Below are 16885 nucleotides of genomic sequence, written 5' to 3'. Positions count from 1 at the left end.
CGAGTGCATCCACCTCCCTCGCACCAGCACCGTGCAATGGTGCGCTCAGCTCCTGCCACAGCACGAGCCCATTGACCAGCTGGGCAGCGCCGCCCCGTGCTCCCCACCCACCACCTTCTCCCAGGTCCCCATAGCTGACAGCACCCTTGGGTGCTTGCCTATTTCTACAACCTTTGCCAGCTGCCTGGGGAAAAGTGTGTCTGCACTGAGGGCAGTTCCTGGTCTCCCAGCCCCATCCCAGCACTGGGCGATGCAGACCGGGCAGAAGTTGTGCAGGGAGAGAAAAGGGGGAGTGAAGGCCCAAGAGACAAAGCCATTGCAAACCCCCGTTGAGACATTTATTGAGATCTCTGTGGATGTGAAGCCACGAGGGGTCCAGGGCTGCTCCGTGCAAGGGACCATCCATGTCGGAGGAGCCGGATGCAGGGAGGCGCCTGCCCTGAGCAAAACTCTTCCAGCTCGGAGAAGCCCCCAGCCCAGGGGCCTTTTCTGCATGGGAAAAACCAGCTCAAGCACAAACCAGCCCAGCAGCTTCCTGCAGGCAGTGCCTGGATGGGCTCAGGCTCCAGCTCAGGTGACCCCCCAGCCCCAGCCAGGCTCTGGGCAAAGGGCACCCAGAGGCACTTGGCCTTGAGCCCCAGCCCGGGGCTGCTGGCACGGCAGGGGGTGGTGGCCCCAAAGCTGGTGGTGTCCCCAAGGGTCCATTCTGGTGGCCGTGCTCGAGTCCTCCAGGGCCACCGAGTGCCGGGACAGTCCGGTCTGGTGCCGCCTGCTGCAATGCGGTGGGCTTATGGGTGCAGACGGCACTTTGCACCTGGGCAGCTGCCGGGGCAGAGAGGAGGGGACGGGGGCGGGTAGAGGGAATTCCTCTGGGGTACAGAGAATGGGAAGCTAGAGCAGCCCGTTTCCCCGCGTGGGGGGGTCCATTCCCCAGCTGCCCCCCCATCACTCAGTGGCACAGTCTCAGCTCGGGTCCATCCCCCCACACCCAGAGCCAGACCCAGGGCCGGATTCTGTCCCCAGCGAAGGAGGCCGGCGGGAAGGTGAAGATCGGGGCCTCGGTGTCAGCATCGAGAAATGACGCCTGCCCCCCCGCACAGTCCAGACAGACCCGCACCCTCCTGGGCGCCCGGCGCAGGGACACGGGGGTGGGAGCAGGGGCCGTGAGAGCCCAGACCTGATTCCCACAACACTGCACGGCCCAGATCCCCTCCTCGGGGCTGAATCTGATCTCTCCCTTCCTCCTCACAGACTCTCGGGCGACCCCCACGGCCCAGGCCCCCCGCGCCACCTCCACCTCCACCTCCCAGCAGTGTCTCCCCCAGATGAACCCCTCACGGCCCAGCACACAGGTATCAGAGTCAAATCTCTCAGGATTGTCAGGCAGTTGCTGCTCTGCGTCTGCCTGTCTCACACTTCTCTGATCCGCTGACAGGACGAGGCAGGGATTTGCCGTGTCTGGATCCAGAGTCACCGTCGCTGGCAGAGAGAGTCGCAGCGTCAAGGCAGAGCTCAGCCGGGGCAGCCGGGGCCGTTCCTCCCCCCCAGCAGCCCCGTCCTGCCTGGGACCGTCCCGGGCCCCCGGAGCCGTCTCTGCCCTGGGCCCAGGGCTGAGCACGGCCGGCCCGCAGCCCCTCAGCCGGGCATGGGGGAGAGCCCTGCCCGGGGGAAAGGGAGGAGGTAGCTGCAAACCCATAGGCAAGGACAGGAAAATCCCAGCCCAGCGCCCCAGGTCCCAGCGCGGGGGTTTGGTGCTGGGCTGGGAGAGGGTTTGACTCTTGTGCGAGGGGCGGCCGTGGGCTCTGCGGGATCGTTGTGTTAATGCCAGGACCAGCTCCCCAGTGCTTACCCCTTGTGTATGATCCTGGTGGTCCCCCTCTGCCCTTCTCCAGGGCGGACAGCAGAGTCTCTGCAGGGGAAAAGGGCGCAGACATTAGACCTCTGGTGTCTGGTTCACACTTCCAGCTGGGACCTGCCTTGGTCCTGAGCCCCTGAGACGGCGCAGAGACCCTGGGGCAGCTCCCCCCCTGCTGCTGGGACTGCGGCTGCAGAAGCCGCCTCCACATCTCCCTGCTCCCCTGCAGCGCGGCCTCCTCCCTCAGGACAGGGCGGGGGGAGCTGCAGGTGCAGGCAGGGGAGTAGGGGGAGAAATGTAACAGCCACAGACCCGGGGGAGCTCAGCGCCCAGCCCACCCTGCCCCCTTAGACACTGGGCAGAGCCACTCAGGGACAGAAAGGGACAAGCAGTGGGGGTGGAGGGGGAGCCGGTGGTAAGGGGATAAGCTTCACAACTCTCCTGTTCACTGGCTGAGGGGACAGGCAAGGGCTTGCACCAGCTGGGGAAATCCAGGGGTCCAGAGAGAGTTGCCTTCTGCTCAGTGCCCCCATGCGGGTGCACGACACCAGAGGTGCAGCGTCACCCAGGACACCCCCCACCAGCCTACTCTGCTCCCCCCCTGCTCCTCTCCTGCCCCTTGGGAGCCCTCCCCCCTGCCCCCTGGGGTCAAGCCAGTAGAATCCAAACCTGACAGCCTGCTGCAAGTTTAATTTCGGCTCTTAACTTTGGTGGCCTGACACAAGGCACTGGGGGCTCGCCCTGAGTGGGGCAGGGCCCTGCAGCTCCCACCACCCCAGGTGCAGGTGCCCATGCTGAGCAGCGCTGGAGCTGCAGGGGTCCTGCAGCTCTGCACCCAGGACAAAGGGCACCCAGAGGAGCCCTGGTTCATCAGCGATTCACCCAAAGAGAGAGAGGCCTTTGCCTCGTGTCTTCATTCCTGCAGCCTACAATATTAGTCCAGCACGTTCAGTTTATCTCCCAATTAAAAAAGATGCCAGCTCCAAATTTGAACCAACTGCTTGTCTCCTCCTCCTCAACTTCCCTCTTCCCTTTTGCAGCCCCCTTCTCAGTACCTTGAGACTTCTTCAAAGTCTCCTGTAGAGCTAGATTCTGTCCTGACAAGATGCTAAGTTGTGTTTCCAGCTCTGGGCAAATCCCCTCTGGCAGCTGGAACGGCTCCTTCTTGCACCTGGGAAAAACTAGTCTGTGTTATTTGATTTTATTTTCGCAGCTCAGCTACATGGTAAAAACATTGGGTTGATGGAGGGACCTGGAGACTCTGTCCATGTACCTCAGCTGCAGGGGCAGGGGCAGCTCAGACAGTAGCAGTCATAGGCGACGCGTAGGAGGGGCACGGGGGGTACATGCTCCCCCTGACAGAGGCCAGCCCTGAGGGAGTTCGCCAGCTCTGGACCCACTGCCAATGCCTCTGGTGGTGCCTGCGGGTGCCCCATCAGACTCAGGAGGCACCAGTTGCCCATGGTGGCACTGGCAGCTCCCCCAGCAGGGACCAATAAGTTTTCTTCAGCTCCAAAATGCCCAGGACCTTTCCTGCGATCAGAAAGGAGCTGAGACCTCACAGGCAGTTGGCTCAAGCTCTGGTGGCCAGGACTATTCCCCAGGGACAAGAGAGGAAAGGGCAAGATTACACCTTACAGTCGTCAGGCCGCCAGTGCCCGAAGCTGTCACTTCCCCGAGGAGAAGAAGGGGACATTCATCCTTCCCACCTCAGGGGCTGCGCCAGCACTTGCTGCGCTGTGGTGCCCTGCAGGGATGTGCCCACTGCATTGTCTCCAGGACCCTTCCCTCTATGGGGAGTGAGGTGGAGCCACCTACCTGCTCAGCGTGCTCCTCATGTCCTAAAGGGAGAGACAAAGATGGAGAAGTGAGCTCAGTGCCACATGCCACGACCGGGGACCCCCTGCCCGAGGGGATGCACTTTGTCCTCAGCCTCTAAGCACTGCACAGAAGGACCTGGGGCAAGTTCAGCCCCTTTCCAAGCCCTGATTTAGAGACCCCCAACAGGAGTAAAATAGAGCAGCCGTGCACCGGGCCACAGCAGCTGGGGCTGATACTCTGCACCTCCCATCACTGCCACCACGTGCCTGTCTGGCAGACCCAAGATTTAGCCCTTTCCCTCCCTCGCGCTTGGGCTGGAGGCATTTCATGTGCCTCACCTGGAGGAGGTCAGTGGCGGCCTGCTGGCACTTCCCCTCCAGCTCCCCGATCAGGCTGTCGAGACGGGAAATCTCCCTGGAGAGTTGGGTGACGGTCTCCCCCTGACTCTTCTCAATCCCGCTCTCCAGCTCTCCCAGCTCGGCCAGCACGAGCCGCTCTTGTTCCTCCAGGAGCCGGCGCAGTCGCTTGAACACAGCCACGATCTTCTGCCTCTCGGCTGCCACCTTTTGCTGCCATGAAAAGAGAGAAACAGCGTCAGGGAGGGCAGCTGTGTTGCGGAGAGTCAGGGATGGTTCATAAGGCCCCGTGGCCCTGTCTGCATGGGTGGGACCCCCGACCTCCCACCGCCTGGAGCGGAGCTGGGGGTAGCTCAGGTCTGGGGCCCGGCCTCGGATCTCTTCACTGTTCATTTTGCAAAGGTTTTTTCTGTGTCCCTGAGAGCGAGGACCTGATGGAGGGGAGAAGTTTCCTCTCATCATCAGTGATCCTGGTTTTCTCTGTTTAATTCTCTGATCGTGGTCGCCATCAGCATCAGGATGCCTGCATCAGGGAAGTCAACCTGCGGCGCTGGAGTTGGTGCCATGGTGCAGGTCTTGGCTTCTACAGCCACGATCCGCACTTCCATGGAGAGGCGTCCTGGGACCAGACAGTCTTCATCTCTCTCCTTAAGGGAAGAGTCTCTTCTCTTACAGGTTGGCTAATCTCCTCCAAAGGGCTTTAAATTAATTCCTCTGGAGGATGGGGAAGCAGAGGATAAGGAAAACCCAGGACGAGCGAGCCACAAGCAATGCACTGGATCAGCCCAGGCAAGCACGACGGTAAGCACTAAGGGGCCCGATAGACATTAGGATGGGGGGTACCAAGGGCACCTGTCGCGGGGCTTAACTGTCTCTACATGAATGCTAGGAGCATGAGAACAAGCAGGAGAAACTTTCACTTCTGCTTGCAAACAACAACTTCAACCTGGTTGGACTAACTGAAACCTGGTGGGACCCTGCTCACAAGTGGCAGTAAATGGTAAATTATCTTGGAAGGGTCATACCAAACCTGCTACAGCAGCAGCACCTCTAAGGATGCTTCGAGAGTCAGAATGAATGGTGCTGGCACCCAGAACAGGAGGAAGCGTGGAAGGCATCGAAGCAACAATTAATACAAGCACCTGTATTAAAATTCAATACCCCGGGAAACCAATACAGATATCAACAGATGCTTCGCAGTTGGGATTAGGTGCAGGATTTTTACAACCGATGGCAACCTGTTGCGTATGCAGCTAAATCACTACCTGAGGCAGAAAGCAGGTATGCACAGATTGAGAGGAATTTGGGTGGCATGCCAGAGATTCAATCAATATATCTATGGGCAGAGGGTGAATGTAGAAACAGACCACAAGCCCTGATAGCACTGTTTCGCAAGCCTCTGAATGACTTCACCTTAAGGATTCAAAGAATGATGATGAAGCTGCAGACGTATGACTTAGTTGTGAACTACACACCCGGCAGGTTTCTGTTAACAGCAGATGCACTATCCAGGGCAATAGCCTCCACTGGACAAGCAGAAAAGACCTCCGAGACAGAGATGCAAGCCTGTGTCCGCTTGACCGTTAGTTCACTTCCGATCGCGGATGGGAGGCTACAACAGATAAGAGACTGAGAAGGACCACCCATTAGGGATCCTGAAAGAAATGATAATCCCGAGTTGGCCAGAGGACAGGAGTACCTGTGACTTGCCCATGCAGGAACTGCCGACATGAACTTTCAGTCCCTGAAGGAGTTATTTTCAAGGGCAGTAAAGTTGTAATACCATGGGCCCTCCAAAGAGGAACGCTACAGAAGATCCATGAGGGACACTAGGTATTCAGAAATGCAAGAAGTGAGCAAGAGAGGTGATGTATTGGCCAAGGATCAATCAGGACATTGCTAATACAGTTGAAAACTCTTCCACCTGCTTGAAATTCAGACCCTGCCAGAAGACAAAACCACTAAAGCCTCAGCCTGTTCCACACAGGGCCTATGAAAAGGTGACACCGATCTCTTTACATGCACCTCCCGGGTGTCTGTAACAGTTGTTGGTTATTACTCTTTGTATCTGGAAATCCGTGCGCTGCAATGTACCGGCTGTCGCTCAGTGCTAGCTCGCTTGAAGGCCATATTGCCAAGGCGTGGACTTCCAGACGCAGAATTCAGTGATAGTGGGCCACAGTTCTCCAGTGCAGAGTTTAGGCAATTTGCCATGGACTGGGATTTTCGTCACACCACATCAAGTCCCAATTATCCCAATCAAATGGCCCTGCAGACCAATCCCTACAAATGGTGAAAAACATAATGAGAAAAGCATTGGACAGTGGAGGGGATGCATACAGGCTTATCGTAGCATGCCTCTGGGCAATGGTGGGTCTCCCCATTGGGCTGGCGGATATGGTCAAATCTGCCCATTACTAACACCATATTGAAAAGTCCTACCACGGTAGCCATAAGGAGAACGAAAGAAGAACAGAAGAAGAACCAGAAATACTACTTTGATACAAGAGCTCATGAACTTTCACTACTAAAGCCAGGTGATAGCGTTTGTCTGAGGAATTACTGGTCGAGAACATGGGACCAGCAGGGTACGGTGAAACAGCTGGTGCACCCACGGTCCCACCTAGTTCGGACACACCAAGGGGGCATGCTTCGCCTAATCACCAAGACCTACTCGTGCTTCCACTGAGCTCTTGGGCATCAGCAGGAGATACAGACTTGGATCAGCCTCTGTTAACAGTTCCTAGTTCCTCATCATCATCATCATCCTCCTCAGAAGGTGAAGATACTAATGATCCAACAGAGAGCCCCCAAACCTCCACTGGGGAGCTGATACTCCCGAGATCCAGGAGACAGGTGAGGCAGCCGGAAAGGCTCATAGAGGTCTGGGAATAAGTTAAAGGGACCTGAAGACAGGAAAAGGCGTGGTAAAGACTCACTCCAGAGTGACGTGCTGGTAACCTCTCCTATGCAGGTGAGCGATTGTTCGGTGTGGTGCCGGTTTCATCTTGTATGGTTGTTGTGAAGTTTTTGTTGTTATATTGTGATGGTTATTTTCTTTTTTTTTTTTTTTCAAAAGGGAAGATGTAGTGATAAGGGTTAGACTTTGGAGACAGTCCCTTACAAGGGAATGTCTTATCAGGTGAGGAATGTGAACATGATCCGTGTAGGGAGTAAGGGGAAATCAAGATCCAGGCAGCCACATGGTCTGTGCTAGAGGAGCCCTGTGCTGTGCCTGTTCTCTGCCTCATCCCTAGTCCTCATTATTCACTGCGGGACCTAAATCATTACACCATACATCACCCCCAGCCCCAGCCCCTGTGCAGCACCCCCAGCCCCAGCAGTGAACCCTGCCCCCCACCCAGTGTGGGAGCTCGGCAAGAACTGCTGCTGCCACCTCAATCTTCCCCCCCCACACTCTCCCCGCATCGCCTATGCCCCCCATAGACTTACCCACATGGGTCTGGGACTTCCGCTCTCCACCATGCTGCCTGGCTGCCAAGTGCATGTGGTGCCCCTGCCCCTGGTTGTCCTCTTCCCACTCCCCCCAGTCCCAAGCAGGCTGCAACTCTGCAAGCCTAAAAGGGGGAACCTGCCATTTCCCATGTTTTTCTCCTTTCAAGGAGAAAATCCAAGTTTTTCCACTGCGAATGGAAAACCCAGATTCCTGCTCATCACTGATGAGGGGGTTTGCAAGGCCTGGCTCCATGTACCTACCACAACACATGGTCACAAAATGGCATCGTGTCACAGACCACTGAGGCACCCTGCTCCTTTCTACCTGAGAAGCTGGATACCTTCAAGTCAGCTGGCCCTGAGAGTTTACACCCCAGGGTACTCAAGGAGCTGGCGAGCATCATAGCCCAGCCCCTGGCATGGATCTTTGAAAACTAAGGCCAATGTTGTGCTGATCTTCAAGAAAGGGAGGAAAGTGGATCCAGCGAACTAGGGGCCCATCAGCCTGACTTCTATCCCAGGGAAGATCTTAGAAAAGTTTATTAAAGAGGCCATCCTTAATGGACTGGCTGACACCAACATCCTGAGGGATAGCCAGCACGGGTTTGTTGCGGGTAGGTCTTGCTTGACTAATCTCATTTCCTTCTACGACCAGGTGACCTATCACCTGGATGAGGGAGAAGAGACTGATGTCATATATCTTGAATTCAAAAAAGCTTTTGATCTGGTATCCCATGATCACCTCTTGACCAAACTGGCCAGTTGTGGCCTTGGCTCCACCACGATCCGCTGGCTGGGAAATTGGCTCCGTGGTCGGACCCAGAGGGTTGTAATTGATGGCAGTCACTCATCGTGGTGCCCTGTGACCAGGGGGGTCCCTCAAGGCTCTGTCCTGGGACCCATCCTGTTCAACATCTTCATTAACGATGTGGACATTGGAGTCAGGAGTGGACTGGCCAAGTTTGCCGATGACACCAACTTTGGGGCAAAGCATCCACGCCAGAAGATAGGCGGGTGATCCAGGCTGACCTGGACAAGCTCAGCAAATGGGCAGGCGAGAACCTGATGGTGTTTAACAACGATAAATGCAAGGTTCTCCACCTTGGGAGGAAAAACCTGCAGCACCCTTATAGGCTCAGCAGTGCTACGCTGACTAGCACTATGGAAGAAAGAGACTTAGGGGTCATCATTGACCACATGAACTTGCATCCATAGATGCTGCTCAAGCTAATCCCAGGACGTCATTCTCCCCTTGTACTCGGCCTTGGTGAGGCCGCAGCTGGAGTCCTGTGTCCAGTTTTGGGCTCCACGGTTCGGAAAGGATGTGGAGAATCTTGAGAGAGTCCAGAGGAGAGCCACGCGCATGATCAGAGGTCAGGAAACCAGATCTTACGACAACAGGCTGAGAGCCATGGGACTCTTTAGCCTGGAAAAGCGCAGGCTCAGGGGTGATCTGGTGGCCACCTATAAGTTTATCGGGGTGACCACCAGGATCTGGGGGAACATCTGTTCACCAGAGCGCCCCAAGGGATGACGAGGTCGAACGGTCACAAACTCCTGCAAGACCGATTCAGGCTGGACATAAGGAAGAATTTCTTTACTCTCCGAGCCCCCAAGGTCTGGAGCAGCCTGCCAGCGGAGGTGGTTCAAGCACCTACACTGAACACCTTCAAGAGTAAATTGGATGCTTATTTTGCTGGGATCCTATGACCCCAACTGATTTCCTGCCCTTTGAGCAGGGGGCTGGACTCGATGATCTCCCAAGGTCCCTTCCAGCCCGAATGGCTATGAAATCTATGAAATCTATGAATCTAAGAGTGAGAGGGAGCAGCGAGATGCCCCAGAGAGGGGGCAGCATTGATGAATGCCCAGTGAGGCGCAAAGCGAGACAGGGCCGTGGAGATCCCAGGGAGGACAAGGGGGCCAGAGTAGAATAAGGCCCAGACTAAATGATGTGAGTACCATCTGCGAGGCTTGGGCTGCAGTGTAGGTGAGGAAAGGAGCCGCAGATAGCGCCCCCTTGCATCGGGGCAGAAAATGGGAAGCCTCCCACTTAATTAACATCTAATTAATTAATTAACAACAAGGCATGGCAGGCGAGAAGGCGGGCGGGGTCACCAGTAGACAGACCCCAAAAGGGGCACATCTGTTATACACTTTCTTTTTTTTTTTCTGTTTTTTTTTGCACCGGTCCTGGAAGCCAGGTCAGTGCATGGAGTGGATGGAGCGAGCGCCGGTTCCACCTCCCAACACCAAAAAGAATCTGCTCATGCACGGTCACTGTCCCACCAAACATGAAGAGCAGGAGATGTCCCTTCCTTCCTCCCCCACGTCAGCCGGACCCCAGCAGCACCCACCTGGCATTCCTGGTGTTTCTGACTTTCACTGCCTCGCAGGGCTTCAAGCCTCATCCTCTCTCCCCTGAGCAGCTGCAGCTGAGTCTGAAGTTGTTCCTGCCGGAAGGGAAACTCCCTGGGTCAGTTTTCCTTGGAGAGAAACTGGAGTCTCTTCCTCGCACCATAATCAAGAGAGCTGCTTGGGGGTGCGCTGTGAGCGTGACACCAGGGAAATCCATGTGCTCAGGCTGGACCAGCAGCTCTCAGTACAGCGCAGCCCTGCCTGGATGTAGCACTGAACAGTGTGCGCTTAACACAGCTGGAGCAGCAAGCAGCTAGTTTTCAGCAGGATTGTGGCGCCAGCTCCTGCCCAGCAGGAAGAGCAGACAGAAAAATGGAGCCAGTCCTATGGATGTGCCACAAAGCAACACTACAACTAGTGGGGAAGTGCAGACTACCAGGGACATGCACTGAACAGAAAATAACATGGCCTTGAATCCGCCGTGGTCGACAGTCCAGAGTGCCAGCCAGTCTTGGGCAGCCAGGCAGAACAAGATACAAATCTGGTCTCTGGGCACAGACATGAAGAAACTCAGAAAAGAGGCACTGGTCCTGAAGTATCACAGCCCAGCAGTACAGCTACAGCTACAGCTACAGCGAGATGCCTCAGGAGGAGCAGCCTTAACCCAGGCCCAGCGCAGCGCGGCACGGCAGTGGGTGGCCAGGCCTGGACAGAGGCGGGGGAAGGAGGTGCTCAGATACAAAAGGAGGTCCTGGCCATGCTCCCTGGACTGGAGCGGTGCCACCACGTCCCCTCTGGACCCAGCATTGCCCCTGAAGCCCCGGGCACCAATGCGATGTGCATCGCTGACACTCCTGCAACGGGCGGGGAGCATCGGCTGGGGGACGTGGCAGATCCCGTGAGCAGGGCCTGCCCTCCCGAGCATGCGCGTGGGCTCTGCACGAGGGCAGCAGTCTGTCCACGCGTGACAATCCCCCCGGCCCCAAGGAGGCCCCAGGCAGCTCCCGGGAGGTTAGTAACACCTGCAGGGAAACTGGTGCCGGACACCCCTGGGTTCAAGACCCCGCCCCTCACACAGCTGTGGGTCATTGCAGCCACAGTGACATTGGAGGAGGTTCGCTGCTCTGTGTCCAGGGCCAGGGGAGCAGTGTTCCTGCTTCATCTGGGTTTCAAAAGCAGGGTTTGATGACAAGGGTGTAGTAAGTGGACGATCAAAGTGTTAGTCATTATTATTATGGGATGGAGCTTGAGACCAGCCCTCCCCGCTCTGTTGTCCCAGAGTTTTTTCATTCTCCCAGTCGGGCGGTGTTTGTCCCTGGATCAAACATCCGGGGTTTGTGTCTGGGGAAGAGCACGGCCCAGTTGTCTGTGCTGGGTCAGGCACTTAACAAAGGGCATTTTGGTCCTTCTCGCCCCCCTGCAGGACGTCTGCACAGAGGCCACCACAAACCAGCCTCCGTGGGCCGTGATGCCGCTGTGCAGGGGCCGCGGGGCAGGAAGCCGCAGCGCCGGAGGGAGGTGGGCGTCCCACCCGGCTGCACGGCCGCACCAGCCCGCGGGCCCGTACCTTGCACCGCTGCGCGGCCTCCTGGACGGGAGCCGCGGCGTGAGCTCGGTGCGCCTGGGACTCCCGGCAGATCAGGCACATCAGGACCTGGTCCGTCTCGCAGAAGAGCTTCAGAGCCTCCCCGTGCTGCTTGCACACCATCGTGCCGCCGGCTCCCTCCGCTGACCCCACGCTCAGGCCCTTGACCAGATCGACTAAATTGCCCAGCTGCCTGTTCGGGCCCAGGAGCCTCTGGGCAAAGGTCTGTCTGCACTGGGGGCAGGTGACGTGCGTCTCGGCCCCCTCCCAGCACTGGGCGATGCAGGCTCGGCAGAAGTTGTGCCCGCAGCCCACGATCATCACCGGGTCCGTGAACAACTCCAGGCAGATGGAGCAGGTCGCCTCGTCCCGGAGGCCTTGTACAGAGCTCGCAGCGGCCATGGCTGTGAGACGGGAGGGCACGGGGCTAGTTTCACTTTCATGAGCTCAGGGCTGGGCGCACCCCGCCGCGTTTCCTTCCTGCCAAATAACGGCACTGATGCGGAGCCGGGAGGAGCCGGGGTAGAGATCCAGCCCAGGATTGCGGGGATCTGGTAACCCTTTGTGGAGCAGCTTCTGTACATGTGCAGGTGTGTCAAAAATCAAATCCTTCCCCCCCAGCCCTCCCCCAGCGTAGCTGCCCAGCTCAGGGCCAGGCCGCCAGCTGTCGCACAGTCGCACGCACTTTTTCACCCCAGCAGGCGCAGGTCCAGATCGGCGGGGGCTGAGGTCACAAGGGTGGAGAGAAGGGGCAGCAGGGTCCCGATAGTCTGTCTGTCTGTGCTAGCCTGGTGACATGTCCCCTGTGTGCATGGCAGCAGCAGGGGCAGTTGTGCAGGGTTGTGCCCCTCACTGCAGCCACAAGGGCAAGGGACACGTCACCAGGGCAGCGTGGGGCTTGCAGCAGGAATGAGCTTCCCTGAATGGACCCGCTCTGCCCTGCAGCGCTGGGTCGCTGGGTTGCATCCTCTGGCTGCAGAGGCCCCAGGGGAGGCAGCAGGGCAGCGAAACTGAGCCCACCATAGACAATCTGCACCTGCCCCACGCACAGATCTAGGGGCAGTGGTGGGAAGCCACCCCCTGTCCTGCACCCCCCCAGCAGCAGGCGGGCAGGGGCTGTATTGCACCAGCAGCAGCCTCCAGCGGGCGGCACCAGGGGCTCGGGCACTGCTGTGGGGGGCAGCGGGTGGCCGACCTGGGTTGTGACCCAATAGGCCTGGCAGCTGGGGGCCCCTCCAGCAGGGCTGGGGGGGAGGGGAGTTTGGGTGGGGGGCAAGGGGCACCAGAAGGGCTGTGGGGCTGTGGAGGGGGACTGAAGGGCAACAGCAGGGCACAGAAGGGATGTGCCTCGCCATGCTCAAAATCTGGGGGCACACCCCCCCCATGCCTCCCCTGGGGTATGTGCAGTCGCAGGGAGCCGCCCACCCTCCCTGTGCTCCCTGAATGAGCTGCCCGCAGCTCCATCCTGCTCTGGGCCCAGGGTCCCATTCCCTGCCCTGGCTGGGCAGTGCCTGCCCTTGCCCCAGTGCCAGTCCCTGCCCGCCTTCCTCCCTCGCCACAGGGGCCTTGATCTGCCCCCCACAGACCTACCTGCTGAACAAGGCTCTCCAAACTCACAGAGGTAGTGAAGGCTAAGGATGTGGTTGTCATGGGGGACCTGAATTTCCCGGACAACTGCTGGGAAGAGCAGTCAGCCAGGTCTGACCGCTCACGTAGGTGCTTGGCCAGAGTGCAGGACCTCCGTCTAACCCAGGAGGTGCACAGCCCCACCAGGGGGGACGCCTTGTTGGACCTGGTGCTGGCCACGGGTGATGACCTGGTGAGGGGGCTGTGGGGGCTCGACCACCTGGGCGACAGCGATCATCGCCTGCTGGGATTCACCATCCAGCGCAAGGTGGCAAAGGCCTGCAGCAAGGCAGAGGCCCTAGATTTTAGGAGAGCAGACTTCAACGAGCTAAGGAGGATAGTTGGACAAGCGCTGAGGTCCCGGAGGGGAGGGGAGCCAGGTGTCCAAGGTGAGTGGTCACTCCTTAAGGAGACGATCCTCCAAGCCCAAAGGAAGGTAATCCCCACGACGATCAAAGGGAGCAGGAGAGCACACAAGCCTCCGTGGCTCACCAAAAGAATCCGGGAATGTCTCCTTGCTAAAAAGGAGGCTTATACCCAGTGGAAAGAAGGGGTCATCACCAGGGAGGGCTATTCTGTAGTTGCTCGGGGATGTAGGGGGGTAGTTAGGAAGCCCAAGGCAGAGATGGGACTGGGACTAGCTTCCCAGATTAAGGACAATAAGAAGTCTTTTTTTAAATACATAGGGGGTAAAAAGAAGGTCCCGGGTAACGTGGGGCCCTTGCAGGACGCGTTGGGAAACTTGATCGTCACACCAGACGGCAAAGCTAACATGTTTAACGATTTCTTTGCCTCCGCCTTCCTAAGTAGGGACCAGAACAGCCACCTCCCTGCTGGGCCCCCCTCGGGCCCCGGGGGAGGCACACCTGGGCCACGGGTTAGCGAGGAACTACTTAGGGAGCTTCTGGAGGTGTTGGATGTATTCAAGTCAGCCGGCCCGGATGATCTCCACCCTAGAGTTCTAAAGGAACTGGCCGAGGTCATTGCAGGACCCCTGGCACAACTTTACGAGCACTCGTGGTGGTCTGGTGAGGTACCGGAGGACTGGAAGAGGGCCAATGTGGTCCCCATCTTCAAAAAAGGCAGGAAGGAGGACCCGGGAAACTATAGGCCGGTTAGTCTCACCTCGATCCTAGGCAAGCTGTTCGAGAAAATTATGCTGCCACACATCCAGGAGGGGCCAGCAGGAGACTGCATGCTTAGGGGCAACCAACATGGGTTCATCAGTGGCAGGTCCTGTCAGACCAACCTGGTGGCCTTTTATGATCAGATCACCAGATCATTAGATGCAGGGGTAGCAGTGGGTATAGTCTTCCTGGACTTCCGGAAGACTTTTGACACTGTCTCTCACCCTGTTCTCATTAAGAAACTGGGGGGCTGTGGTGTAGACACCCACACAGTCAAATGGGTCGCCAACAGGCTGGAGGGCTGCACCCAGAGGGTGGTAGCAGATGGGTCCTTCTCAACCTGGAGGGACGTGGGCAGTGGGGTCCCCCAGGGCTCGGTCCTTGGGCCCGCAGTGTTCAACATCTTCATCAGTGATTTGGACGAGGGGGTAAAAAGCACCTGTTCAAATTTGCTGATAATGCTAAGATGTGGGGGGACGTGGGCACATTGGAAGGACGCAACAGGCTACAATCGGACCTAGACAGGTTACAAGGGTGGGCGGACGAGAACAGGATGGGTTTCAACACAGACAAATGCAAGGTGATGCACCTCAGGAGGAACAACCGGCACCATACCTACAGGTTAGGGAACTCCCCTCTTGTCAGCACGGAGGCAGAAAGGGATCTGGGGGTCATCACTGACTCCAACATGAACATGGGCCGGCAGTGTGAGGACGTGGTCAGGAAGGCTAACCGCACCTTGTCCTGCATCCACAGATGCATCTCGAGCAGGTCCAAGGAGGTGATCCTCCCCCTCTGTGCGGCACTGGTCAGGCCGCAGCTGGAGTCCTGCGTCCAGTTCTGGGCGCCGCACTTCAGGAGGGATGTGGACAGCATGGAGAGGGTCCAGAGGAGGCCACTCACATGGTCGGGGGCAGCAGGGCAGGCCCTACGAGGAGAGGCGACGGGACCTGAACCTGTTCAGCCTCCACAAGAGAAGGCTGAGGGGGATCTCATGGCCTGTTACAAACTAGTCGGGGGGATCAGCAGGCACTGGGGGAGTCCCTGTTTCCCGGAGCACCGCCAGGAGTGACCAGGAATAGCGGTCACAAGCCGGCAGAGGGGAGGTTTAGGCTAGATATCAGGAGGCGCGACTTCACCGTCAGGGCGGCTAGGGTCTGGAACCGACTTCCAAGAGAAGTGGTGCTGGCTCCTGCCCTGGGGGGCTTTAAGAGGAGGTTGGATGAACACCTTGCTGGGGTCGTTTGACCCCAGTGCTCTTTCCTGCCATGGCAGGGGGGTCGGACTAGATGATCTGCTCAGGTCTCTTCCGACCCTAGAAACTATGAAATTAAACTGCCCAGCTTCTTTCCTGGCCACTGCACACTGGCTGCATCCACGCACGCAGCATTTGTCAGTGACATTATTGGTTACGCTAGCCAAAAAAAGCCTATGTCCAATAATGTTAAGTTTCCTTCTAATCGGTGCTGAGCAGTGCACCTCCAGGGCCAGGCAAGAGCCCGGATCAGGGCTCCAGGCCCCGCCTGCTCCGACAGCCCCCCCGACCAAGCCCTCCCTGCTCTAACGCTCCAGTTCCCTTCCAGACTGGGGAGACAACCCAGGCGTCCCAGCCCCCTTCTTCTAACCCCACCACCCTCCCCCAAGGGAGACACAACCCAGGCATCCGGCTCCCAGCCCCCTGCCCCAGCCAGCCCCCAGCCCAGGGACGGAGCCAGGGGTTCACGGCTCCAGCACCCCCTGCTCCCAAGGCAGGGAGGGAGCCCAGGAGTCTCGGCGCCCGCCCTTCCCCTGCTCTAACTAACCCTGCCCCAAAACCCCGTCCTCCTCCAGACCCGGGAGAGGACCCAGGAGGGGCCTGGAGCCAACACCCTGCTCAGACCAGGGCAGGAAATAATGCTGTCCAGCACCAAAGCGTAGTGTGACTGAAGGGCTCAGAAGTGTAACAGTTCAAGAATTAGCTGCCTTAATGCAGTAAGAACAGTAATATATGGAGGCATCTCGAAAGGGAAGAAACCAAAGACTAACAGAAGCTGTGAGGAGGGTGTGCGGCCAGCAAAGCTCAAACGCAGGCACCAACCTCCCCAGGCAGCTTAATAACATTTTTAAAAACCTAACAATAAACCCCCTGAAATCTGAACACAAAATGAACTGAAACATGAAGCCACAAAGGCGGCAAAGGAATCCAAAAAGCAGACCCCCCAATCCCTCTCCGCAACAGCAATGCCAGGCCCCTGAGGAAGCAGAGAACAGGACCAAGGCCATGCGGCGCTGCAGTGGCAGCCAGGCCAGTTACACCCTCAGGACTATCAACACTCCCGTTCAGCCCATCAGGAAAGCCACCAGGACAGCAGGAAAATGAACAGTTAATCATAAAGTTTTCAATAGGTAGGCGGGTTTTAAACTAGGCTTGTCAGGGGAAGGGGAAGTTGAGGATGGAGGGAGCCACAGAGCATTGAACAAAGAGCTACCCACAAGAACAGCCCAGCCAAGACAAGCAGTGAGCACAAGAAATACCCAGGTAAGAGACGGGCCCAGGTAGTCCAGTGCACGCACCTTAAGGAGGTCTCAAATGCCTCTACACTAATGCTCATGGTATGAGGAACAAGCAGGAGGAACTTGCCCTCCTGCTAGCTAACACCAACCTGGACATAGTGGAGCTCCCCGAAATGTGGTGGGACACAACGCACGAGTGGGCGGTGAC

General features: G+C 57.6%; 1 protein-coding gene across 1 annotated transcript; it reads right to left on the bottom strand.

Moving 5' to 3' along the window:
- Positions 1–314: 314 nt before the first annotated feature.
- LOC149852888 (zinc finger protein RFP-like) lies at positions 315–12587 on the bottom strand. The gene is made up of 7 exons (XM_090028184.1): positions 11414–12587; positions 9846–9941; positions 4015–4245; positions 3674–3696; positions 2911–3026; positions 1850–1909; positions 315–1479 (listed from the first exon to the last, which is right to left on the bottom strand). The coding sequence occupies exons 1-7, from the start codon at positions 11831–11833 to the stop codon at positions 950–952; spliced, it is 1476 nt and encodes a 491-aa protein (XP_089884310.1). The 5' UTR covers positions 11834–12587; the 3' UTR covers positions 315–949.
- Positions 12588–16885: the final 4298 nt, after the last annotated feature.

The sequence above is a fragment of the Crocodylus siamensis genome, chromosome 15 (assembly GCF_052110815.1).
Source record: "Crocodylus siamensis isolate JL-2025a chromosome 15, ASM5211081v1, whole genome shotgun sequence".
Lineage (NCBI taxonomy): Eukaryota > Metazoa > Chordata > Crocodylia > Crocodylidae > Crocodylus > Crocodylus siamensis.
This window is presented reverse-complemented; position numbering and strand designations above follow the sequence as displayed.